The following is a 24826-nucleotide window of genomic DNA, read 5'->3' as shown; positions in this document are numbered from 1 at the left end:
CACACAGCTCATTTTTATTCAGTTTTACTTCTTTAATCAGTATTCTTCTCAAGTAGAGTGAAATTTGCTTAATGTTTTAGTAGATTTGTAAACATCTACCTACTTCACTGTGGACTGACAGAATGATTGCCGTGGTGTGTGCCAGACTGTTGGTTTGTGGTTTCTTGAGAGGGCAAAAGGGAAATTTGGAGGTTGGGGCACAAGTTTGCTATTAAGGATACAAGAGCGCAAAGAAAAGAGAAAAAAAGGGGCTGGTGTGGTTGCTTTACAGGAAGATTGCGTTTGTCTGCACCGAGCCATCCCATTTATTCTGGTGGCTGAACGTGCAGCCTTACAGAGAGGTTCACAGTTAGAGAAGACATAGAGCAAAAGGCCTCATGTGTCACACCTCTTGTCATCGGTCACGAAGGCTTTGAGTAATTTTCTTGTGCTCACCTCCAGGACTGTGCCTCACATCTGTCTTCTCTTTTCCTCATCACCTGCTCAAGATGATGAAGATGTTGCTCAGGTATGTTCATTTATGTTTTTCTCGGGCTTTTAGTGAAAGATTTTATTTTTAAGTTATCCAGATGTTCTTCAGTTAAAACCTTCACATATTACATATTTGTTATATAGATATTAAGAATAAAACATTGTGATTAGACTAAATGTTACTGTATAAGTTGCATTCTTCAATACAGTCTGTCCATCAGTGAAAGCTAATGTATGTTGAAGGATCATAAAACTTCAATCCAATTATTTAAATAAGTAAAACTCACTTAATAAACTTTACTTTCACTGAGTAGAGAGTGGATACATGTGGAACAAAATGAAACAGGAAAGCCATAACAAGCACAGTACCCCTTCCAGTACAACTTATTTGCTACAATATTGTATTTCACATTTTCACACATTGTCAAACAGCTTACACGTGGCAGTTAATAGCCACACACAAGAAATTACAATAATGTACCTTACGAATTCAATCATTTCTTAAATGAACATCTACATTATGATTTCAAAAAATACAAAGCAATAATGAGAAAACAAAAAACAAGCGACGTGAATTTTGACCTTTTATATTTAATATGTCTCCACATATAAGCTTTTTTCATTTTTATGACACAATTTCTTAAAAATTATGTTCAAGTTATAAAGGTCTTCTTAGAGGTTTCAGTTGCCTTTAAATTTAATAAAAATCATCAAGTAAGTTTTTTAGTAGTTTATTTATTTTTTTGGACATTTCTTTAAGATAAGATGAGAGTCTGAAAACGAAGTACAAGGATGTAAGGATACCTGTTGCTTTTCCTAAAGAACTTTGAAAGACAATTTACATATGATCTCCTTCCATTGCTGTTCAATTAAGTCAAAATAACCAGACAATTACAGAAAAATTGAGAAAAAGTTTTCTAAAAGAGCCATCTTTCCTGAGTCTGTGTTTCAGAGCACGCTGTTTTCCCGCAGATTGTCTTATCAGGGCTTGGCATAGCTGCACCCTGGAACAGCTGATAGGAGGAGTCAACTGAACCGAAATGAATCTTTTATGATCTCCAAAAGAACCTTCACAACACCAAAACAGTCCCTTATTCAGCACCGACAGGCTCATAGTTGTGTATTTTGCTTCAGATGTGTGTGGAGCAGCATCAAGGGACCTAACAGTTTGGGACAGAACTGTACATCACCGTAACAAATAGTTCTTTGTCTCCACCAGGTGGACTTTTTGCAACAAAAGCCTGTCCTAAATGTGCTCAACAGCCAACTATGTTCTCCCTTTGAGGAGAACTTGTGAGGTAGGTCCACAGACAAGGTAAAAAAAAACAACAGGCACCTTAGTATACTATGCACCTTAAAGTAGTTTATAGAATGAGTTTTTTTTTGTTTTTTTTTTACATATTAGATACATTGTGCTTTGCCATACAAGGTGGTGGCTACTCCAGGCAGGCTGTGTGGGGGGGTGTCCATGCCTGCTAACTTCAATGGAGTCAGGACTCATGGACCTCCACAGGACTCAGAGATGGACATGGCTTGGCAGGAGTTGATGGCCATCACAGAGCTCCAGGTAAACCTAACCTCTAAAAGACAGACTGTATGAGAGCAAACTAATTTTTTAACTAATATAATATAGATTTATTCAATAAATTACTACAAAAAGCCTTAACTTAATCAACAATTAGAACAATATAAGTGCAATAAAATTAGGTGAAAATCAGTCAGGCTCTTCATTGTTCTAAATTTTTTTTTAGAAAAACAGCACCTAAGAAAATGTAGTCAAGCACGCAAAGTCAAAAAGGGAAGTGAAGCTTGTAGACATGTAACACGTACTATGATCGGACTACATTTAAAAACCAGTGCATTAAATCTAACAGCAGACAAATTATTTTCAAAGATGACTAGTTGGAAACACTGTTAAAAGTTGAAAAAACTGCATAGACCAAGGATTTTCAGCACCTGTTTAAACCAAGATAAAAGTAACATTTAATAAAGGGCAGTGATATATGTGGAAGGGTGCACTGGTGCCAGTGGTAGGGAGGGATGGTACACCCGGGACAGGTCGCCATACCATCATATGACAAACAGCTATGCACACATACATACCTAAGGGCAATTTAGAGGACCAGTTAACCATAGGTGCATATTCCTGGACTGTGGGAGAAGCCAGAAAACCCATGCATGCATGGGGAGAACATGCCAAAGGCATGTTGAAAAGCCTCAGGTTGAGATTCAAACCTAAGACAATCTTCCTGCAAGGCAATTGTTCTCTAATAGGGATTTCCACCAAGTTACAATCAAGATAATCAGTTGTAACACTTTATTATTCTCATGCAGTTTAACACGTGTGTATAACAGTGTGACTCCGTCCAAATTTAAAGCAATATAATAAATATATGTATATAAAAGCTTAGTGCATGTGTTTGAATTTCCTAAACTCATTTATTATAAACAGTAATAGAGAATGCAGATGAGGAAAGTAAGTGCATAACCCCTTACTTGTAAATTCAGAATACATTTAACAAAAAAGGTCTCTAATTACAGGAAGAGATGAAAACATTGAGATGAAACAGTTTGTCATCTGAGAAGAGAGCAAACAAAAAACAGCCATTTCACTGTAAGGAAGCGGTAGCATTTAGAGGTGTGATCCTGTCACATTTACAACAAACAGGATCTTCTAAAGTCATGTTTATCAAAAAGTGGTAATACCATTGTGATAATTAAGCTGCTGCTCAAACTAAATCCTGAGATCAACTATGTACAATACGAGAGAATTTGATGTAAACGTCAGCTGGAGAACAAAAAGGCCCAAACAGTCGGCGAAAAACCTTTGCCATTCCTTCCGGCTTATTTTTACCAAGTTCGTTTATTTTATTGTTTTTGTACTTTAACAATGTAGAGGGCGAGTGGACTTTTTTCTTGTGACAAAAACATCAACTCCCGCCTATATGCTGACAATATCAGAATCAGCTTTATTGCCAAGTTCGTACATACAAACAAGGAATTTGACTCCGGTACACTTTGCTCTTTTGTTCTGTTTTTGCATTACAGAATATACAAATTTACAATGTACACATATCTAACAGAAAAGGTGCATTTGCAACATCTGTATGCTGTTGTTCTGTACTCTATTAAATGTTCATCAGAGAAACAGCCTGGGTGAAGAAACTGTCTCTGTGGCGGCTGGTTTTAGTAAACAGTGCTCTGTAGCGGCGGCCTGAAGGTAAAACTCTAAACAGTTTATGTGCAGGGTGTGTGGGGTCTGCAGAGAACTTAATATTTTGTGATGCTGGTCAGAGGCAATTTATTCCAGGTGATATGTACCTTGTTGAATAAACTGTGTTGCAACATTAGTGACGTGAGCTGAAAGTTATATATGTAAAAAAAATTAAATAAAGTGCCAACATGTTGCTAAATGACTAAATGCTTCATGTGGAAAAGTATTTGTGCCCTCAAATAAGATGGGTAATAATGGCATATTAGCAAAATAAAACCTGATCAAATCAATTTTGTTGACGAGCTACAGTGGCTGTGAGAAAAGGTCAGATTATATAGCAGAGCACAAAAGTGCATAATGTTGCTAACTATTAATAACTTTGGGCTTATTTTCCAGGAGTTTGAGGTCCAAGGTGAAGGCTCCTATGAAACTGCACAGTATCAATCCATACAGCCTGTGGCCCCTGGTGGAGAGTTTGGGATGATTCAGTGTCATTCAGTTCCTCCTGCTGTTGCCTGTGACCTGAGCACCACTGACAATTACGAGGGATGTTACTCTGAAGAGGTGCCTGCCTGCCATCGTCTGAGCAGCAACATGGAAGCAGCGTATGGAAATGCAGATTCACAGCTGCCTCATAGAATGTTCCCAGTCTCCTCACAAGCTCACCCATCTCTAATAAACATGGCAGGTACCATTCAGGGTCATAGGAGGCCCAGCACCTCTCAAGGTTTAAGTCGACACACGCTGTGCACTACACTTGGACAAAACTTCCATGTTCACCCGGGGGATGATCTGGAATCAGATTCTGGTCTCTCACTAGGATCTAGCCCACCTTTGGCCTCCCCAGACAATCCCATTGGTGCTCCACCTTACCAAAATATTGATATGCACAAGCCATATAGTGACTGTGAACCAGAAGGCTTCACTGAGCATGGCAGAAGGGCCCACATCCATCACCCAATGGACTACCAGAGCCAAACTCTCCCGTATTTACACTCAGGTGGACATGCACCTTATTTTACACCTCAACCCAGTTTCTCTCACTCACAAACTTGTTCCATGAATCCTCGACCTCTTAAACAACCAGGTGCAACAGCTGACCTGTACAACAATGCAACAGTGACCAGCAGAGGGAGCTCATTCAGCATGCACACAAAAACACAAGGAGGCAGTTCCACTCCTGCACTTTTGAGCAGAGATGAACGCAGGGCTTCAGCTCTGAAGATTCCCTTCCACTTGGATAAGATCATCAATCTCCCAGTGGATGACTTCAATGAGCTCCTGACACAGTACACTTTGACCGATACTCAACTCGCACTGGTCCGAGACATTCGGCGCAGAGGAAAAAACAAGGTGGCGGCCCAGAACTGCAGGAAGAGGAAGCTGGACAGCATCGTCCACCTTGAAAGAGAACTGAACCACTTGCAGACCCAAAGAGAACATCTGGCACAGGAGCGGCTGGAGTTCCAACGCAGCTTGGCTTTCATCAAATGTCGTTTCACAGAACTCTACAGGGAAGTCTTCTCTCATTTACGAGATGAAGACGGCCAACCCTACTCCATAGATGAATATTCTTTACAACTAACTCCTGATGGAAGTATTTATTTGGTACCTCGTGCAATGGAAAAGCGAGACCAATGTTGAATTCTAGTTTTGTTTTGAACGTAGCAAGCAACTTAACGAACAGGCGTCACAGGTTGCCAACAGTTTTTGGTTTGAGTAAACATGTGTAACGGTAAACATTCCTGTCCATTAAAATGACTGAGACCAAACAATTTTTCAAATGTATAAAAAGTACTTTATTAAAAAAAATGATATAAAAAAATAAAACTGCACAGCAGTCTTCAATGGAGGTAAAACATCTGCATTGCACACATGTCCAGTTAACCTGTTGGGTGGTTGGCATTTAAAGAAAAAAAATTAAAAAATTTACCATTTTGTTGTCAGATATGCAAATGTTATTACAAGTATTGCTTTGTACCTGTCTGAGTTGGTCATGGAGATGAAATCACGCTCCGGGCACCACCGCCAAAGTTTTCTGAAAAAGAACAACAGAAAAATAAGTTAAAAAAAAAACAAAAACCAATATTTCATCAAGTTCTTTTTAATAATTACCGCATGCAATATCTGTGGCCTCCATTCAGTTACGGAGGTCAACTTTACCATCAACACTCAAGTACAAACTTAAGTTTACGCCATTGCTGGCTATGCAACTGACTACCAGCTACAGTTCAAAGGTTTAATTTACTATCAGTAGTTGAGAAGTCTGGTCTTACCTACGAACAGCATTTAAGCCTTTTTGGTAGCTGCTGTCAGCTAGCCTCAGGCCTCTGTTCTCACTCTCCCCTGCTTCAATGATCCTGGCGATGGCTTTGCTACTGCTCTCCCTCAGTTTGCTTCCATGGCTAGCCTCAGACTTTGCATGTAAGCTAGCATCCTCCAGATGATCTTTGTTGAATTCAGGGTAGAGTCTGTACCAAGTGATGGCCTCTTTATGATGATAGCATTTGTGCGCAACTTTTTAACCAAAATGGGAAAAAACTGGGAATCTCTTTCCTTCCCAAACACCTCACAATCTCAAAATTGCCCTCGTCCCCACTCTGCACATCTTCTTACAATGCACCCTCCCTTACCCAAACCACTAAAGAATCTAACAAGACTTAAAAAACTGAAAGGTGGTTTATTTCAGATTGATTAGATGCAGTTACAAATAAAAACCAGACTTAAAGATAAACATAAAACCCTCATTGGAATGCTTTTTTTTTTAAAACACATTTTGATGAAAGAAAAACAGAAGACAAAAGTTTAATTGAAGGCCCTCCATGATTTATCTACTGTACATCTCTTCTTGTAGCAGCTGTAACCTGCCACAACTGTTTGGCTGAGCAGATTTAGGAGGTAAACCTGCAGCTGCCCTGTCACTTCGCTTGCTCTCCTCTCCTTGCTCTCCTCTCCTAAGTACTCAGTCCTGTTGAACAATATGGAACAACATTGTTAACTATGCACTGACTTTGTACGACCTGACATCAGGAGTGTATTTGCTTTACGTTATCTCTACTCAAAGATTTCCTGTAATGAAACTCTGGTTTTCTGACAAAAACAGGCTGAGAGACATGGATAGAGGCTTACCACTTCTCATCTTAGAATCGCCCTGGGCGGCCATAGCCACCAGGATTGTTAGAGCCGCCACCATAGCCACCTTAGAGATAAAAAAAAAAAAACGAAGTTGTTCAAACACTCTGTAGGACCTGACCCACATTTCTTCCAGCTTTGTCAGTTTATAGGCTTACCAAAGCTCCTGCCGCCACCACCCCCACCACCGCCGCCGCCGCCAAAGTTGTTCTTCATTGGGCCAAAGTTAGAGGCCTGGGGGTCATAATGGCCCATGTTGTTGTAGTTACTGCCACCGCCTCCACCACCACCACCACAGTTACCTATGATTAGAAATCAATGTCAAGAAAGCTGCAGCTTAAACAGATGTAAAAAAGGATCAATTAAAATGTCACAGCTCTTTACCATAACCGTTGTTGTCGTAACCATTTCCACCATAGCCTCCGCCGCCACCTCCACCGCCGCTGCCACCCTGGTTGTAACCTTGGCTATAACCTCTGTTGCCACCATTGTTATAGCCACCGGGACCACCAGGACCACCTCCGTAACCTATGATAAAACAGTCACATATTGTTTGTGGACTTTGCTGCTAATTCATTGCCTCTCAAGGACAAGAATGTATTTCACAAAAATAAAAATACATGCGAACAAAAAGACTTACCACCGTCATTCCAGTTATTAGGACCATCTCCGTATCTGCCCCTGCCGCCTTGAATAAAAAAAAGGAATAAAATTATTTAAATGTTAACATTTAAGGTTATATAGTAGTATAATCACCATTACACTGTCTGTCACAACACCTACCTTGGCTGAAGCCTCTGTCGTAATCATATGGTCTTCCCCCGCTGTTACGTCCTCCTCTCATTCCCATTCCTGCACTCTGCATTTCCTGCTTCGTGAGGGCCTTCCTCACTTCACAGTTGTGAGAGTTTATTGTGTGGTATTTCTGAACTATATAAAAAAAGAAAAGTATTAGCACTGTAGCTACACAGATTAAATGAGAACCTACTTACAACAGGGACAACATGTACTTACTGACAATCCTATCCACTGAATCATGGTCGTCAAAGGTGACAAAAGCAAAGCCCCTCTTCTTTCCAGTGCTGCGATCGGTCATGATATCAATGACCTCGATTTTGCCAAACTGCTGGAAGTAATCCCTAAGGTGCGACTCTTCTGTGTCTTCTTTGATGCCTCCAACAAAGATTTTCTTTACAGTTATATGCGCACCTGGACGGTTCGAGTCCTGAGGGCAAAGACAGATGTATTATTTCTCATGTTTATATATATATATTACCATAACAGAGCTTTGAATGCCAAGCTGGCCAACATACCTCTCTGGAAACTGCACGCTTAGGCTCCACAACTCTTCCATCCACTTTGTGGGGACGGGCAGACATGGCAGCATCAACTTCCTCTACTGATGAATAAGTAACAAAGCCAAAACCCCTGGACCTCTTGCTGTTGGGGTCTCTCATGACCTGAAAGTATAAACTATTATTCACTGGAATTTAACAATTTCTTGAGAAAGAAAAACAACAAAAACTCTTACCACGCAGTCTGTAAGGGACCCCCATTGTTCAAAATGAGCCCGCAAGCTCTCGTCTGTTGTCTCGAAGCTAAGGCCTCCAATGAACAGCTTGCGGAGCTGCTCTGGCTCACGTGGGACCTAAACAGAGATAAACATCAGGGCTTCCGTATAAAGGATTATGCTTAACATGCCATTAACCGTGCTCTTGATTATAAGACATGCTTTTTTCGTTAAGTCTGTTTTGTTCATTTTTCACTTTACAGCCAAAATCGCTGAAAGGCGGAGGAGGAGGGAGCCGCCGCCATTAACGTATGTCGTCCGGTGAATTAAATGCTCATTAAATACTACGCGCTTAACGCAACGTAGCATTTAATGTCACGCAAACCCCGTCCGTGAGTTTTTTATGTTTACACTGTAAGCATTTGATAGTTAATATTATTATATTTCACTTTAAAGTGTTGTAAACCGCTGACCACATGAACAAAAGACCACGAGGCCCAGTTGCTATAAAATGGCGGCTCTACTCTGGGGGAAAACGGCTGCAGACACGGCGTCTACAATCAAAATCCAGCCAACGAACGGAAGGTTTTGACATTTCTAAACGTTTAAAATGATCATTTTTTAATCGAAACACGCAAAACCCATAACCCACACTTACGTCTTTGGACATCTTGCTTGTTTATCCTTGAAGACTCCTTTGTAATGCAGCCGCAGAGCAGCAATCTGCGTCAGGCGAGACCGGACTCCTTCTGGATAGTACAATAAATAGGGAACGTTACGCCTCTTTTACGCTGTCATTGGGTAGTTGTTCCCGCTATGGCGTCTTCTCGGCCTAGGTCGGATTTTAATTGGTCTGAACTCAGTCAATCACTATAAACAGCCAATCACGAGGCGGGAGACGTCTTCTAGTCATCTTTCAAAAAAAAAAAACGTATATTTGTTAATCCTATTAAATCAGTGAATGGACGCAAAGTAGTTAAAATTACAGATTTTATTCCAAGGTTGACCTGGTGATGGTACTTTATATACACGCATAGAAACAATTCAAGAAAATATGTAACGAGCTAAATGGTTCCGAAGAGTTAGGCAGACCCTTTAATCCAACAAACATAAAGGGCATTCTGCATATTAATCATGGAATAACAACGGCCACTGGCCAAACTTAGATCCACCGAAGGGACTGCGGGAATGAAAACAGACTGCACACATCCAGTGCTACAAAACTTATACCACAGCTATTTTCGTACTTTTAAAATAAATTAAAAAAAAACATTAGGATCCATGTATATGACTGACTAAATAAAATGAAAATCGTCAGTGAGGCAAAGTTCAGATTGAGATGTAATATTAGGCTTTAAATTAAATAAAAACAGACCATGAAACTATGTAAACAAGATAACAATGTGCTAAAAGGTAAACAAGTGTGACTGTGAATTGCATCAAAAATAAGTATATATTGGATTTGCAAAAACATCCAAAGAAATCCAAAAAAACGAGGCACATGTTATCAGCGGAAAGGGGGGCGGGTACATTCATTGTGCTTCTTAACGCGCGCTTTTTCTGCGCACAGCACCTTTATGTGTTCCAAGCTAGGTGCTAAAGTAGGGTTTGCCCTCTCTCTGCTGCTTCACAATAGACCGGGTACAGGGCTGCTGTTAAGGGCTCAAAAACGCAGTTTTTTTTCACCCACACGGTAAGAGACTGCTTCGTTATGACAACGATTAATGCTCTTGCATGTATAGATTCGTGGTTTGGTATTTGAAGGCAGCGTGTTTGTTTAAGCGCTAGCTTGTCAGGCTAACTGACAAGCTAGCGCTTAGGAAGCTAGGGTTAGGTTAGCTCTGGACAGCATCATGCCTCGTTGCAAAGTGCACTTTATGTGCTAATATCTTAGTGCTTTCTGACCTATTTGTATTTTAGGTAAATATGCTTTAGGTAGAAGAAAAAGGTCACATGTTTATCGGTTTCGGCCTATTAAATTCTTCGTGTTTTCGCCATGTTTAGCATGTTGCAGGCAGTATCAACTACAATGAAACGCTTGCTTTCGTTGGTAAACCATAGCCAAATTAGGGCATAAGGTGCAGTCTATGAATGCCTTCGTGCAGCATATGCTTGATTTATAGTTTATTTGCATCATTTCACATTATTGTGCATGTTTGCAAGTGATGATAACGGCCGAATGAGTCGCTTTTGCTCTGACGTTGTCTTGTGTATCTTGCTCTAAAACAGGGAAGTATCGCCGGCCAGAGATATCGTGTTGCTAAGCTCCAAACTGTGCCATGGGCAAAAAGTCTCGCGACGAGGCATCATCATCCTCTGATGAGGAAGAATATGTTGTGGAGAAAGTACTGGACAGGAGGGTGGTGAAAGGCAGGGTGGAGTTCTTCCTGAAATGGAAAGGATACTCGGAGTAAGTATGTTTAGTGTATACACACTACACATAATGCCCATTGTTTGATTTCAGTTTTGATGACAGTTTTTAAAGTAGGGTTATGAAGTGCCTTCAGGACCTTACCACAAGTGTCTTTCTGCATGGTGATCTTTTACAGCAAGCACAACACATGGGAGCCAGAGAAGAATCTGGACTGTCCTGAGTTAATATCAGAGTTCATGAAGACCTACAAGAAAGGCAGTAGTGGGAGTGCCACACCAAGCACTGGGGCCAGCAAATCCACCACTGGGCCCTCTGGGCGCACTAAAGAATCCAGCAGCTCCAAGAAGAGGAGCTCAGATGATGATGATGATGAAGAGGGCAGCAGCAAGCCCAAGAAGAAGAAAGAGGTACACACACACAAAAATCAACGTAACACATTTGCTCATTCAGTCTATTAAACCAAGTTGAACTTGATTTGATACATTAGCATCTGTGGGATTGGAACCTTTTTGTTCCTCTGCACGGGGGGTCAAAGGTGGCTTTCTGTTCTGAACTGATTTCTCTATTTAGAGACTTGTGGTTTATGTTGATTTGATGGCCTTTTTAAATTGAGAAGAGAAACTGGGCTTTTATGGATTTCCAAAGACTGTGTCTCTCCAATTCTTTGTGTAAATTGACCTAAGTATCAGCTTGATTTCTGTCTTCATGTGGAATGTTAAAAAAGACGATAGTTTAGTCATTTCAATCAAATCAATTTAACTTTTTTTTTTGAGTCATGCTTGTTGTGGAAAAGTTAAACTAGCTTGAATAGCATTGAATTTTTTTCTCACATTAAACCTCATTTGAAAATGTATCCAACTGTTATGCAAAATAAACAAATGTCTTCTTTGTGTACGTTTTAACTTTTTTTTTGCAAACAGGTGTGTAAAGTAAAATGATTCTAGCAGTCCTGGTTTTTAGCTGTCAGTCAGTCAGTCATTTTCTACCGCTTATTCCATAGTGGGTCACGGGGGAGCTGGTGCCTATCTCCAGCAGTCTACGGGCGAGAGGCAGGGTACACCCTGGACAGGTTGCCAGTCCATCGCAGGGCACCACACATACAACCATGCACATACTCATTCATACACCTACAGACAATTTAGAGTTACCAATTAACCTAACAGGCATGTTTTTTGGACTGTGGGAGGAAGCCGGAGTACCCGGTGAGAACCCACACATGCACGGGGAGAACATGCAAACTCCATGCAGAAAGACCCCAGGCCGGGAATCGAACCCAGGACCTTCTTGCTGCAAGGCAACAGTGCTACCAACTGCGCCACCGTGCACCGTGGTTTTTAACTGTATTGCTTTTATTTATTTCAGGATGAAATCCTCGTTGCACGTGGCTTTGAGAGGGGGCTCGAGCCAGAGAAGATCATTGGAGCGACTGACTCATGTGGAGACTTGATGTTTCTCATGAAGTGGTACGTTTTGTTGATGAGGTTATTGATATTCTTTGAAAGCGTTGGCACTGTTAAGATCACCACATACTCATTTGTAAATATTGTTTGGGATGATAAAGTATTACTCAATTTGTTATAACAAATGAATAAGGGCTTTTCTAGTTTCTGGATGTTGATGAGCACATCAGCACAGGTGTTGACGCAGTATCCCAAAACATGAGTTTTTGGCCTTACTAGTTGGTTGTGTGTGTTTTTTCTTTCAATGCTTAAATGTACATCTGGATGAGACAGAGTAAAGTTGTATTAATGTTAAATCTTATTTGTAAGTTCAGAAGCAACAGCTTAAATAACAGGATTCACACATAAAAACCATAGTGTAAATTTAAAAATTTTTCTTGTTTTAAACTGAAGTGAAACTTTATAATGGTGATCTGCTGCAGCGGAGGACAAAGCAGATAATCTCGAATTATCTCTTGCAGGAAAGATTCCGACGAGGCCGATCTCGTGCTCGCCAAGGAGGCCAATCATAAGTGCCCACAGATCGTCATAGCCTTTTATGAGGAGCGTCTCACCTGGCACGAAGACGGCGACAAGAAGGAGAAGGATGCCGTCAGCGCGTGAGTGCTTCGCCTCAAGAGAAAAAGCTCCACTGCAGGGACAACCTTGAGTCAGACTTTTTTTTTTTTCCACACCTGAAAGCCCCCCATCTTTTACCTGTATCATGTCCAGCGATGATGCAAAGATGGCAGACACGGTTGTTGTTTCCTCCATCCATGCCCCCATCTGAGCACAATGGCCCCAGACTGCTGAGGAGGGGGTCCATCAAAAAAGAAGCTGTAGTGGCTGTGGGTGATATGCTACTGGGGAAAGATTCTACTGTTTTTGTCTTTATATTGATGAACCTTTTTTATCTTAGCATATGTTTTTAGAACTAAAAGGATGCGATTATAGCAGTAAAGAATGCACAAACATAAGTCTAGGAAACAGAATGAAAGCATTTTGAAAAATTTGTCCTGATACACACGGTGCAAACTGTATTACCTGTTAACTCCCATCCTAAACGTGAATCATTACTGGTTAACGTGCCCTGTACTAAAACCAACACAGCTTAGATATTTGTGAAGCTAGGACTGCAGTATTCTTGACTGCATAATCGCTTCCCTTTTAAGAAGTGGTTTTAATCATGTAGTTTTTTTTTTTTTCACTGTCATGTCTACCAAAATATGACTTCTAAGTTTTAAACAACTGTCCTCACTGCATAGTGACTTTATTTTTGTTTTTTTTTCTTATATTTCTAGTTATCCTGATATGATTTTATTTCATCACACTATTATCTGATAAAATACAATAAAACATTTTACTCAGCTTTGTTTTTATGCTTAATTTGTCCCTGCTGAAGTCTCAAGTTATTCAGAAAATGTTTACTGGGTGGACAATCTTGATCACATCTACATGATTGGAAACTGAATTTACGGACATTATTGGAGCTTGCCACCTAGTGGCAACTAAAGGTAAACAATTCTGACATATGGTCCCTGAAAGTTTTTATTTGTGTGGTGAAGCATTACAAATTGGGGAAAAAAATCTGGATGTTGGTTGAAGTATGTCTTTGATTTTAACGGCTTATAATTGGACAAGTCAGATAATTTCATATTTGAAACTTTGAACAGTTTAAATGTATTGGGTGCTAAAAACCAGCAGTTTGATTTAAATTTTTTTGCATATGACTGATGCTGTTTGGTTTCCTGGTAAAGTTTGCTTCATTGTGCTCCAGCATGGACGTTTTGGACCAAATATTCAGCTTATTCCAACATCATCCTTGTGAGGGAGGGATTTCAATATTCCCTTGTTTATACATAGTTTTTTTTTTATATATCTTTTGATCACTAATGCTTTGTCATATTTACCACTTTTTTAAAAAGTAGACAATTTCTTGTGTGAAATAAAAGTTACGTGTATAGTAGCCCCCTTTAATAAACATTTTCAGTGTTGAACTTATTGTCTGTGAGCTTTTGTTCTGGGTTGAAATATTTAAGTTATGTTTTTATACATTAAATCTGCTTCAGTATTTCAGTTTAAGTGAACCTTGATATTCATTACACGCAATGGTTTATTTCACGTGTCTTGTTAATTTTGCTGATGTTTGGTTTAGCTAATGGAAACCCAGGTTTTGTTTTTTAAGAATAAATATTATGAGGCTGAATTGAAACAAATATGTCATGGACTAAAAAATCCAAAGGAATACTGCTGACTGGAGTGTCCAGCAGACAGGTATTTACACTCCACAAAGCCACAAAAGGTTAGTAAGGAAACTATTCACGAAAAAGTGAACAAAATGTGCACAAGCAGGGCATTGAGGGGTTTGTAAAGAGTTTGTAGACTCACTGGCAGCTAGATTCATTGCTATCCAGAACCTGGGCTGTGACTGTCACTTTCTTTGTGTTAAGCCAAGCCTGAATCAATGACAATGTCAGGAGCTTGTCTAATGAGAAAGAAAATGGATTGTTGCTTAGTGGTCCAAAATCCTGTTTTACATTAAAATAGATGTTTAGTTTCTTTTGGAAATACAGGTTCCAAAGTCTGGAGGCAGAGTGAAGTGGTAAAAAATGCAATTGTGAAGTTTCCATAGTCAGTGAGGATGTTGGGATCTGTTGGTGTTTTTTCAGGTCCAAAATCAGTGCATCCCTCTACCAAGAAATTTATAGGACTTCATGCTTCCCTCTGCTGACAAGCTTTATGGGAAGGTTGCTTTCATTACCCAGGAGGATTTGGCCCCTGCACACAATGCCAACAGTACCTCCTAAAATGACCATATGATCACTGTATTTAATTAGCCACCACACTCACCTGACCTAATGATATTGTCAAGCAGCTGGAACCAACCATACAGGGGAGCAGAAGGCTGCTAATAAAGCAACCTGGCCTTCTTTAACACTTTAACAAAGGGTACAGACTGATCACCTCCCTGCCACGGCTCAGTGAGGCAAAGGGAGCCTGAACCAAGTATTGACTCTTCATAGAGTACATGGAGGTACATTTCTGTACTAAAAATACTTTTTTATTGATTATGTGTAATATTAAAATTTTCTGAGGAACTAAATGTGAGGTTTTGATAAGCGTTAAGCCATAATCAGTAAAATAAACCTATAAAATATATCACTGTGTGTAATGGCTCTCGCTTTTTAAATTGAATCATTGAAAGAAATTAACTTTTCAATGATGTTTCAATTTAATTTACTTACTCTATTTGGAGGCGGCCTAAGATTATTATTTTTTTATGATTTGAAGTGCACTAACTGTTCTCACTCAGCAGATGGCGCTGTTAGTTGCAGCCAGTGGCAGACATCCTATTTTCTCAGTTCAAAAACCTAAAATAGCTCTCAAAGTAATGCTTGTGTAGATCCAGCAGTGGAGGTATCATCTTGTTTCCTTTAACCCACTCAAACATGCAGGCTTCAGTGAAGATTGCTGCTTGGCATGGAAACACATGAACATGAAAAATATTCAAAGTCAGCCTGGCTCTCTTTGTTGTTTTTTCTTTTAGAATTGTCTTTAAAAAAATATGCAAAAATGAGCAGAGAAGGAGAGGGAGTATGGCTCACGGTGAAGGTCGGATGTGAACCGGCTGGTCGTTATGGTTCATGCATGATCGGTTCCAAGGCAGTGATGGAGTGTCGCAAAAATACCAGAGAGGGAAAATAACAGCCTGAATACCAAGCTTAGCACATGGAAAACTGGGATGCTGTAATGTGTGAGGCTGCTGAATTTCCATCTAATTTTCTCAATTGGCAAAGTTTTACTAATAAAAGAAAAAGTAGAAACATTTACCAATTTATGTTAAACCCCAATAGTGCCAACTATAAATATTGTCACCATTAGCTTTTATTTCCTTTTTTGTAAGTTGCTTGGACAACAGCTATTTGTGATGGGCACACACACCTACATAGGGCTGCTAGACTACATTGAAAGTGAGGGAATTTTCTTCTCAAAAAGGGTTTTACTCTCCAAATGGAATGCAAAGGTCACTGGTAAATATCCAGAACCCTGGGACCATTAAGCTGGGCAAAGGCAGGGAGCGGCAGGCTTGTTTTGTGGAGCCTGAAACTGTCTGCTGACAAATTCCGGCCAGTAGGTTTTTCAAAGGAAAAGCCACTGTGGTCACTCAAACGGATCTCAGTCATGGTATGAGTGACATCTGAGTACAGAATAAAAATTAGGTAGTAATCTAAATAAAATTAAAAAAGGTGTCTTTTTCAGAAATTATCAAATTTTATATGAGGCAAGTTTAAATGCAATCTGTCTGGAAGGTCCAGGCCATATAGGACAAAATCATACATTTTTTGTCACTGGCACCTCCTAATGTTTTTAATTACTACCTACAAAGTCAACACATTTTCCCTTTTTGTCCATGTGTGTCTTGGAGAGACCCTTGTTTGTCTCAGCGGCGATTATGCCTTGCTGTAAATTTTTTTATTTATTCACAACAGGCTCTTTGCACTTCAAACGTACTCCCTTGACTATTAATTTCTAGGTGCAAATGAGATCCACAGGGTATTTCTTGCAGCAGAGGTGGGGTCGTCTTGCACAGCACATTACAATAAACGAGTGCCAGGGGAGCTACTGTGCAGCTGTGGTAAGAAGGAACGGACTGACGCAGTGGGTCCAATCAGAGTCAAAGTTTGCTCAAGGATACTACTAAAATAATAAACAGATAAATATGGACTCACACAGACAATGCAAACTCATGCCAGGTTGTGGAAGAAGGTGAAAAAAAGAAAAAGAAGTTAATGGTTTCCAGCTGGTTTCAAAAAGAGCAAGGAACTGAGAAAATGTGTACAGAGTAGTGTGAAATGTGATTTTACTGTGATTGTGTGAGGACAGCTGCAAACCAGCTGGGCCTCCTCTTCCTTGTTACATACAGATAAAAATGTCTGCAGTGACAACCGGCTCATCACCCCTCGGCGCTGAGCACTGATCTGTGTGAAGGTGATTGCAAAGTGATGCTCTAATTTGTGTGGCGATCACACTTAATGTGCAGTAAAGCACCACAGACAAAGCCTCTACTTTCTAAACGTCCCCCTCTTGTGCGCCACACAGCTCTCAACACCCACCTTCTGCTGGCTGTGGTTGCACCTCCACGTCCCACCTCTCCTCTCCTCCTCCACACTCCTTCCTTCATCTCCTCTCCTCACCAGGGGGTAAGAGTTATAGCCACCATAAAAGGCAGGTAATGCATTGTTAACTAATTCTGTCTGCTCAGAGCTGATATATCCTCTGCTCTAAATCTCTGTGCTTCTAATAAAATGCAAATGCTAATGCTTGCCCTCCATGCGCTGATATCATTTTTAACAGGCCAGAGGTAAATGCTAGAGAGGGGTTGGGTGGGCAGAGATAGTCTGTGACACCGTGAGGCTTTGAGATTTCATGGCACATTGTGTCATAAAGGAGACCCCAAGACCTGCACCGCATAGTACTGACCAGGCAGTGTTATGCTTTAGTGTGAATGTGGCTGCACATATGCACATGACACTATGACAGTAGAGACATACCTGCTTAGAACTATGGCCATTGAGAGGACCAACACAAATAGATTTCCAGATAGAAAACATTCAACATCAAATAACAGGAGCCAATTTGCCTGCGGATATAATGCATCATATTTCCATGTTAATAGTAGTGTCACACTCTATGTAACCTTGGGCTTCTAAATATTGATCCACTTCGAGATTTTCAATTATCCTGTGCCGTTTTTCTGCCATCTGGTAAGGACCAGTGATTTGTGTTCTTTCATATCTGCAGGCTTGTCTTGTAATTAGACTATAAATTAATTTGCACAGAAGAGGGCGCAAAAAAAAAAAAAAAAAAGATTGAAGGCATTAAGTTAGTCTGTTTAGACTGGAGACAGAAAATCATAGGAAACTACAGTGTTTTATTTACTAGAATAAGATAATTGGATTACAAATTCCACCACCATAAGTTTTTTCCCTGGCATGTCACTTGTTTTTCTTTCAGCAATTTAAAACAATGCAACTAATGATTTTTTCTTAGCTTCACTTCATCAACGCATGACCAGAAATCATCCATTGACATAATTATACCCAATTGTCTGCAGTGCAACAGCAAAATGATTAGGAAAAATTGGGTACATTACTGTCAAAATGTATTTGAAACTTTGCAGTTAAATCAGTCAGTGGATTTAAATGCCACACGCCCTCACCCGCACCAAGGCATACGACAGTGAGCTTCAAACCAAAGCTCTTATTTACAGCGCAACTCAAGTGGAGGTCTTTAAAAAAAACCAATGCATTTTTATTGATTTTAAATTGGTAGTATAAGCTCTTTTGCAAGATTAGCTCATTGTCCCCTGCTGCTAAATTACACATTGCAATTGGGGCTGTTGCTGCACATTGTCTTCACAGCTCTCTTTGCCATGTGGGAATTCACATTAGACAAGCATAAGTTGTTTGCTTACAGCAGTTAAGGAAAATTCTGTCAAATAATGGCCTTATGTGGCGATAAAAAATGTTAAAACATTCGGGTTTAAATACTAGGTGCAAGAAGGGCTGGATTTAGGAGGATGTGGGCCCCTGGGCAAGAGTTAGTTTTGGTGCCATATCCAGACAAGTTTCTTTTTAATGCATGGGAATTCCAAAACATTGATAATTAGGTACACATTCACTTCAAGGTTTTCAGGCCTTGCCCACATGAGAACATATTTTGTATTATTTGGATTTGTCCAACCGTTCATCCATTTTCTATACTGTTCCTTGCAGGGTTTCTGTTGTCAGTCCATCACAAAGACACATGACAAACACGCACATACTCACATTTAAGGACAATCTGGAGTGGGCAATTTACCTGGCATACACATTTTTTTGGATTATGGGAAGAATCTAGAGGACCTGGCAAGAACATGCAAACTCCATGCAGAAAGAACCTGGCCGGGATTCAAAGTCGGGATCAGCTTGCTGTAAGGTAAACGTGTTAACAGCTGCGCCGCCATGCATCACTAAACATTTGGGCATTCCAAATAGTTCCTCAAAAACACAGCATCATTTCTGGAAATCATAAAAAAAATGTACCCAAAGTAGCTATGCCAGACCTGTATGTGGTGATGTAAAGCAGTCACTAAAATACACCTGAAACAAAGAAAGAGACCAAGGGCATGCCCTTAACTCCTCGTGGACCAGTGTCACAAATCCACCTTAAATCACTTCTGGACTTAATAGTGTATCTATCTGACTAATGCTGGTTGACGCATATTCAACACAATCAGAGGATTGTTTTAGAAGCACTTTGCTGCCACGTAGGGGCTGGAGTTATGCAAAATTATGCCTAATTTATGCCTGTTGTTTGTACTCATATTGAAATTAGCATTCTCCACTTCATTTAGCATCTAATTGACAGCAAAAATGCAAAAACTTACATTTTTATAATTAACAATAAATTCAGGTACTATGGGTCAGCTTTTGCTAATACTGAGAGTTATGTTTGTGTTTGTGACATCGATTTTAAATAGAGTATTTGTTATCTACACAAAATAACAAACCAAATAGCTATTTTGTGGTCCGCAAAACCCTGCGGCCCTGAGCTGTTGCCCTTGCAAAAGTCAGGCCCACACATGAAACAGGAAGTATACGTTTTAGGTGGGAAACTATATCAGGCTACACACTCTATGAGCCATTGCTGCCAGCATACTCTGATCAGATCTTGTTGGGATATGCCAGCAAGCCCACCTACTCCCCCATCCTACAGCTCTTGCCTCCTGGAGGGAAAAGCACTCCTGACTGGTACAGAAAGCATGTGTCCATGAATTTACGATGGCGACTTATAGGCGGCCTTTCATGTTAAAAGTCATCTTGAGTTTCCCCAGCTTGGCTGTATTTGTGGTAAGCGTTAATCCATTAACATTCGGAGCAGACACGTATCGGTGGCTGGCCTCCCGCCAGCCCTGAGCTCTGACAGTGTTTCTGACCCGATGCTGACCATAACACCCTCCCCCCATCCGTGCTCCAGCCATAGCCAGCCTTGACATAATGCAGAGCTGTAAACTATCTAATGTTACACTGTATATTAATGTGAAGTACAATATGCTTGAGGTACAGTGAGTAAGGCTTACAACCAAGTAAGAAAACTCCAGTAAATTTTTTTTTTGAATAGGACAGAATCACGTCTGTCTGCTGCAGAACTCTACAGTTCTTATAATATAATCACAGGATGCCAAATGAAGAATAAATCTCAATCCCTTCTATTTCGATCAAGAATTAGAGTTCAGAGAAGCCATGAAATCCCTCGGATTTTTAGCAGTGGCATTGATTTCAAAAGGAGATATGGAGTCTCATATTAACTGATCCACAAGGAATAGTTATGGCAGAGCTTGAATTGTGCAAGGCTTACTCAGGGCTCAGAACAGAGAGCTTTCAACAACATGCTGCTGGAGGTGGCTCCAGAACTGATTAGAATTTTAGTGTCTTATAAAGCCTTGATAAATACTTTATGAAGCCATGCTGCATAACAAATCTAACGCATAAAAGAAGGCAGAGATGTTACTCCTCGTAAGATAAGGTTGGGTCCTGTCAGGTTGTTGGATAGGTTTTATAATTCAATGTTACAACCGCCATCCCTGTAAGAGCCCTGTCATCTCTCAAGGCCCACAGAATATATAAGTTAAACACACATTCAAGTGCTATTAGTCGAGTCCATTACACTGATTAGCAGTAAACACATTTGTAATAAAATAGATTAGGACAGTCCGCGAGCTGATTCACAAGCAGGTCCCGGTGAAATATAACGTGTCCTGGACGTCGTACTTCTGAGGGCGCAGCAGGACAAGCTTTTACTTGCAGGATCTGTGACACACGTGGCCCAATTTATCCAAACAGCTCATGTCTAAACACTGAGTCATTCATTTCCACTGCTAGCCAGAAATAAACCCCAGACACAGCAATGTGACGGAGGGGTCCAGGAGATGTGAAGGAATCTGGGAAACAGAGCAGACCAAACACATGTCTTTTCCATAGCACTGACACCTCTTACTTTGTCTCACAGCTCTCCAAAACACGAGTGGTTCTAGGAGTTTTAACAACAAGAATGTCCTCATTAAACCCAAGACATTCAAAACAGTACAACAATACAACAACAATTCTAATTCATTTGCATGTTTAAAGTAAACGTTACCAAAATCCAAGGTGGAAAAATGAGCATGAAGGCCCCCTGATGTCTGAATTAATTTTAATATGTTGCTTTCGGCTCACATTGCTAACAATAATTAGCCTGGCTATTGTGTACAACAACTGGAAAGTCCAACTGTACCACTTCCCCAATTAACACCATACAGTTAACACATTTTAAAACAGTACAACATATGTAAGAGTTTTTCCATTATGTTTTGTCACAAAAAAAAGAAGGAAGAATATATTCCTATTAAGTGACATTGCATTTCTAAAATAAAAATAACTATTGCTATTATGTTTTCTCACATGTTTAAGTTCAGTTGGGTTTCTGTCCACTTTCTCAGGAATTAGTTCTGCATTACAGCATTATTTGCTTCATATTTCATATCTTCATATGTTATACGTTTTGTATGTTATTTTTTATATGTTGGCTAATATTTTTACTGTCACTTTGTAGCACTTTGAAATTTACATGTAAAGTGCATTATAAATGAAATGTGCTATTATTATTATTATATTTACCTTGTAAATAGTTGGTACTAGGGATGTCCCCATCCCACTTAGTAGTATGGGCTTATCCTGACCCAGCTAAAGGCATCAACTGGCCCAAGGCCCCCAAGCCCAAGGCTTTAGGGACCCTAATACGCTGCTTAGGGCCCCCAAACAATCAATGGCTGTAAATGCTTGAATTTCAACACAAACCTTACATCTAACATTTTTTTTTAGATTTGCTTATTCTGAATAAGAACACTATTAAAATTGTTTAGATTTTTTCAGTATAGACAAATTAAAAATTTTTTAATTTATTTTAATTTCAATCTAGGATTTAAAGGATTTTCCAAAAAATAATCTCTATTGTTTGATTGTTGTATTAACATTGTTAGAATCTGGTGCTATGAGTTTAAACCTTTCTTTGTGTTTGAGCTCGATTCAAACATCTAAACAATTATTAACCAACTATCTGTGATTGCTTTTAAACTCAGCCAATTACACTAGGGACCCTCTCTGTGATGTCCTTTGCAGTAAGATCAGGACCCAAATCAAATTTCCATCCTAAAAATGATTTTGAATGTGTTTGTAGACAAACACTAAATATTCAAAGAATGGCAAATAGACTGACTGCAAACAAAGCTGGGAGCACTCCTGTCTTTGTCTGGAATCTTATAAGGATCCAAAGTGTTTAAAATCTTAATTTTGCCATTATGACGTTATAGCCTCTCTCTTACTAAATACAACTTTTCCTATTGCCATTTTTTCCACGATATTCTCTTTTTTCTATCCCTCTTTCTTGCCTATAGACGCCAATTTAGGAGAGCAGATAGGTACCCTTCAATTTCCCAGAATGCACTGCACCGTGAAGTCCATCTACGTTTCCCATTGTCTGCGATGAGCCAGTGAGATGCCTCCTCAATCTGCGTGACCAGTAAAAAAAATCAATCTGCTTTCATGTGCATTGCAAAAATGACTGACTGTGCACATTGTTTTGTTGATCTAAAGAGTCTAGGTTTCTCCTAACAATTTTCACCCTTTCGAGTGATTTAATAGTGAAATGATGTGTCACGCAGAACCTGCTGGCCCATTAGACAGTTATGCAAATGCCAAGGGCACCGTTGGCCTCCAGGGGGCACCAGACAATTGGAAAAAAAATCCCCTTCGTTACAATTATATTAATTATCAAATGGAAAAGCTAACATAGATTCAAACATGGATAAAACACTGCCCATCTGATATTACTACAAATTATAATCTCAATTAAGCTCCTCCTTCTCCTCCATCTGATCCAGCTGATTATTGATGTGACCCCAGAAAACTTTATAAACATTCAAAATGGCCTAATCTGTCTGGTGTACAGGAAAGAAAACACAGAAAAAAAGAGGGGGTAAAATGGGAGAAAGAAAGAGGTATAGTAAAGATACACTAATGAAATGAAGCACCAGTTGTATATCGGCAGTTATTTAGAACAGTGTACTGTTATGTTGATAACTTGCTTCTGAGTGATCTGCCTCCACATGGTATGCTAATTAGTAAATAACCAGTTTTATATTTCTTTAGCTGGATGACATGCAGGGGGCTTAACTGTTATGGAATATTTGTAGAGATTAAACCTAACTATAAGGTGTCTACCTTGTTAGTATTTAATATTTAAAGGTATTTAAATAGTTTTTGTTTTGTAATTTATTAAGCATGTAAACAGGGTTACATGTTATCTTATAAATTAAACACTGTGGTTAAAACTATGCTATGTGATTTCTTTTGTAAGCATATGTAAATCGCCAATGGAGCGAGGCACAATACAAAATCACGCCTAGGATGCCACAATGGGTGGGACCAGCTCAGTGTCACGTGATCTACACTGTGATGTTAGCAACTTTGTCATTAGATTTACCCAGTATTCAGACTCCCTTTTCCAAAAAGTAACAAGTGGCAAATTTGGCAAAATTTCTTGGTATAATGGAAACTTCTAGAAATTCTTTTAATTAGCACTAGGTGCTGATGTTGGCCTTTCCACATTTTAAAACATCCACAGGGGGGCCAGTCCTCATCTCCCAGTTGCTGTCATAGCAAGAGATCTTCACCTTTATGACCAGACTGCAAATAAATCATGTATGTGCCCTTGGTGGGTGGTTTGTTGTATGCTCCTAAGTGGATCATAAGGTTAAAAACCAAACCACACATAAGACAACTAAACTAAAACCTAAAAATAACAAAAAACAAATAAAAACATAGATATCTCTGCCAGATAGTCTTTTCGGTGACACTTTTGCCAGTCCTAAAACAAGGTAAAGACCAGAGTTGGACTTTTGACAGAATAGAGAAACAATAAAAGAGTCATCAGAAAGTTTATGTTACAAGGTGAGTTATCATAGAGCCCTATCAAAATATGATAAAGCTATAAAAATGTTAGTCACTGTGGAGGAAAATAGATAACACAGCATTCAGAGTGGCTGTACTAATATAGACCATGTGTTTTTTTTTATATCTACAAAGTGAATCATCACACTGAGGTTTGGCTTCAGCTGATGCAGATTTTTGAATGAATTGGAACGGTATTTAAGAGAAAAATATCAAGATCAAAGCATCCCTAGTCACACCAAAATTTTCTCTAGGTACCACTAAAGGCCTTCCAAGTAGCACTAACCGTACTTTGAGAATCATAGTTTTAACCACCATTTTGTGAAACTGTTTTATTTTCTTTCTTTATTTTGCCTCCCAGCCCCGTCCTTTCCTTTAATTTCACCAAAGTTGTGTTGCCTGATTTAAAAATCTGTTCTCCAGGCACCAAATGTCTCATAACAAAAGTGTCGTTGGAATGTTTATGGGTCAATTTTAGAAGAAAGTTGTTACCTTTAACCAGGTAAGGGCTATTAGTGGAAGAAGCGCAGGGAACAAGAAGAAAGAGGGAATCATGTGTTTTCACTTTTGACCTTTTCGCTCTGGCATGTACACACCTGGCTCAGTTTAGAGCTGTTTTGCTGTTTCCTAGGGAAATAGCTTGGGGTTTTAACTGAA

At 39.6% G+C, this 24826-nt stretch overlaps 3 protein-coding genes across 5 annotated transcripts; 2 read left to right on the top strand and 1 right to left on the bottom strand.

Annotated features, from left to right (window-relative positions):
- The first annotated feature begins 297 nt into the window (after positions 1–297).
- On the top strand, positions 298–5533 carry nfe2 (nuclear factor, erythroid 2). Of its 2 annotated transcripts, none has more exons than XM_047364266.1 (4): positions 298–508; positions 1691–1769; positions 1901–2038; positions 4082–5533. In XM_047364266.1, the coding sequence occupies exons 2-4, from the start codon at positions 1722–1724 to the stop codon at positions 5327–5329; spliced, it is 1434 nt and encodes a 477-aa protein (XP_047220222.1). In that variant the 5' UTR covers positions 298–508; positions 1691–1721; the 3' UTR covers positions 5330–5533. The 2 variants fall into 2 exon arrangements, with proteins under 2 accessions (XP_047220222.1, XP_047220216.1); XM_047364260.1 differs by having other exon boundaries at positions 1877–2038.
- On the bottom strand, positions 5461–9139 carry LOC124867703 (heterogeneous nuclear ribonucleoprotein A1-like). 2 transcript variants are annotated; one of them, XR_007038132.1, is made up of 11 exons: positions 8986–9139; positions 8349–8465; positions 8131–8277; positions 7832–8042; positions 7601–7747; positions 7458–7505; positions 7202–7345; positions 6976–7119; positions 6815–6884; positions 5667–5723; positions 5461–5573 (listed from the first exon to the last, which is right to left on the bottom strand). XR_007038132.1 is itself a non-coding variant. In XM_047364278.1 (10 exons), the coding sequence occupies exons 1-9, from the start codon at positions 8995–8997 to the stop codon at positions 6826–6828; spliced, it is 1029 nt and encodes a 342-aa protein (XP_047220234.1). In that variant the 5' UTR covers positions 8998–9139; the 3' UTR covers positions 6346–6653; positions 6815–6825. The 2 variants fall into 2 exon arrangements, 1 of the variants encoding a protein (XP_047220234.1); XM_047364278.1 differs by lacking the exons at positions 5461–5573; positions 5667–5723 and adding an exon at positions 6346–6653.
- Positions 9140–9868: 729 nt separating this feature from the next.
- On the top strand, positions 9869–14137 carry cbx5 (chromobox homolog 5 (HP1 alpha homolog, Drosophila)). Its single transcript, XM_047364295.1, has 5 exons — positions 9869–10020; positions 10557–10737; positions 10877–11108; positions 12064–12164; positions 12623–14137. The coding sequence occupies exons 2-5, from the start codon at positions 10607–10609 to the stop codon at positions 12762–12764; spliced, it is 606 nt and encodes a 201-aa protein (XP_047220251.1). The 5' UTR covers positions 9869–10020; positions 10557–10606; the 3' UTR covers positions 12765–14137.
- Positions 14138–24826: the final 10689 nt, after the last annotated feature.

This window comes from Girardinichthys multiradiatus, chromosome 1 (assembly GCF_021462225.1).
Source record: "Girardinichthys multiradiatus isolate DD_20200921_A chromosome 1, DD_fGirMul_XY1, whole genome shotgun sequence".
NCBI lineage: Eukaryota > Metazoa > Chordata > Actinopteri > Cyprinodontiformes > Goodeidae > Girardinichthys > Girardinichthys multiradiatus.
The sequence above is the reverse complement of the archived record's forward strand: the minus strand, read 5'-3'. Positions and strand labels throughout refer to the sequence as shown.

Excerpts from the sequence above, each read along its gene's own strand:
- nfe2 (XM_047364260.1), top strand. The coding sequence starts at position 1,722 with ATGTGCTCAACAGCCAACTATGTTCTCCCTTTGAGGAGAACTTGTGAG. Across the intron at positions 1,770-1,876 it reads CTTTGAGGAGAACTTGTGAG|ATACATTGTGCTTTGCCATA; the intron begins GTAGGTCCACAG and ends TTTACATATTAG. Across the intron at positions 2,039-4,081 it reads TGGCCATCACAGAGCTCCAG|GAGTTTGAGGTCCAAGGTGA; the intron begins GTAAACCTAACC and ends CTTATTTTCCAG.
- cbx5 (XM_047364295.1), top strand. The coding sequence starts at position 10,607 with ATGGGCAAAAAGTCTCGCGACGAGGCATCATCATCCTCTGATGAGGAA. Across the intron at positions 10,738-10,876 it reads AAATGGAAAGGATACTCGGA|CAAGCACAACACATGGGAGC; the intron begins GTAAGTATGTTT and ends GATCTTTTACAG. Across the intron at positions 11,109-12,063 it reads AGCCCAAGAAGAAGAAAGAG|GATGAAATCCTCGTTGCACG; the intron begins GTACACACACAC and ends TATTTATTTCAG.
- LOC124867703 (XM_047364278.1), bottom strand. Across the intron at positions 8,043-8,130 it reads AGCGTGCAGTTTCCAGAGAG|GACTCGAACCGTCCAGGTGC; the intron begins GTATGTTGGCCA and ends CTTTGCCCTCAG. Across the intron at positions 7,346-7,457 it reads TAATAACTGGAATGACGGTG|GTTACGGAGGTGGTCCTGGT; the intron begins GTAAGTCTTTTT and ends GTTTTATCATAG.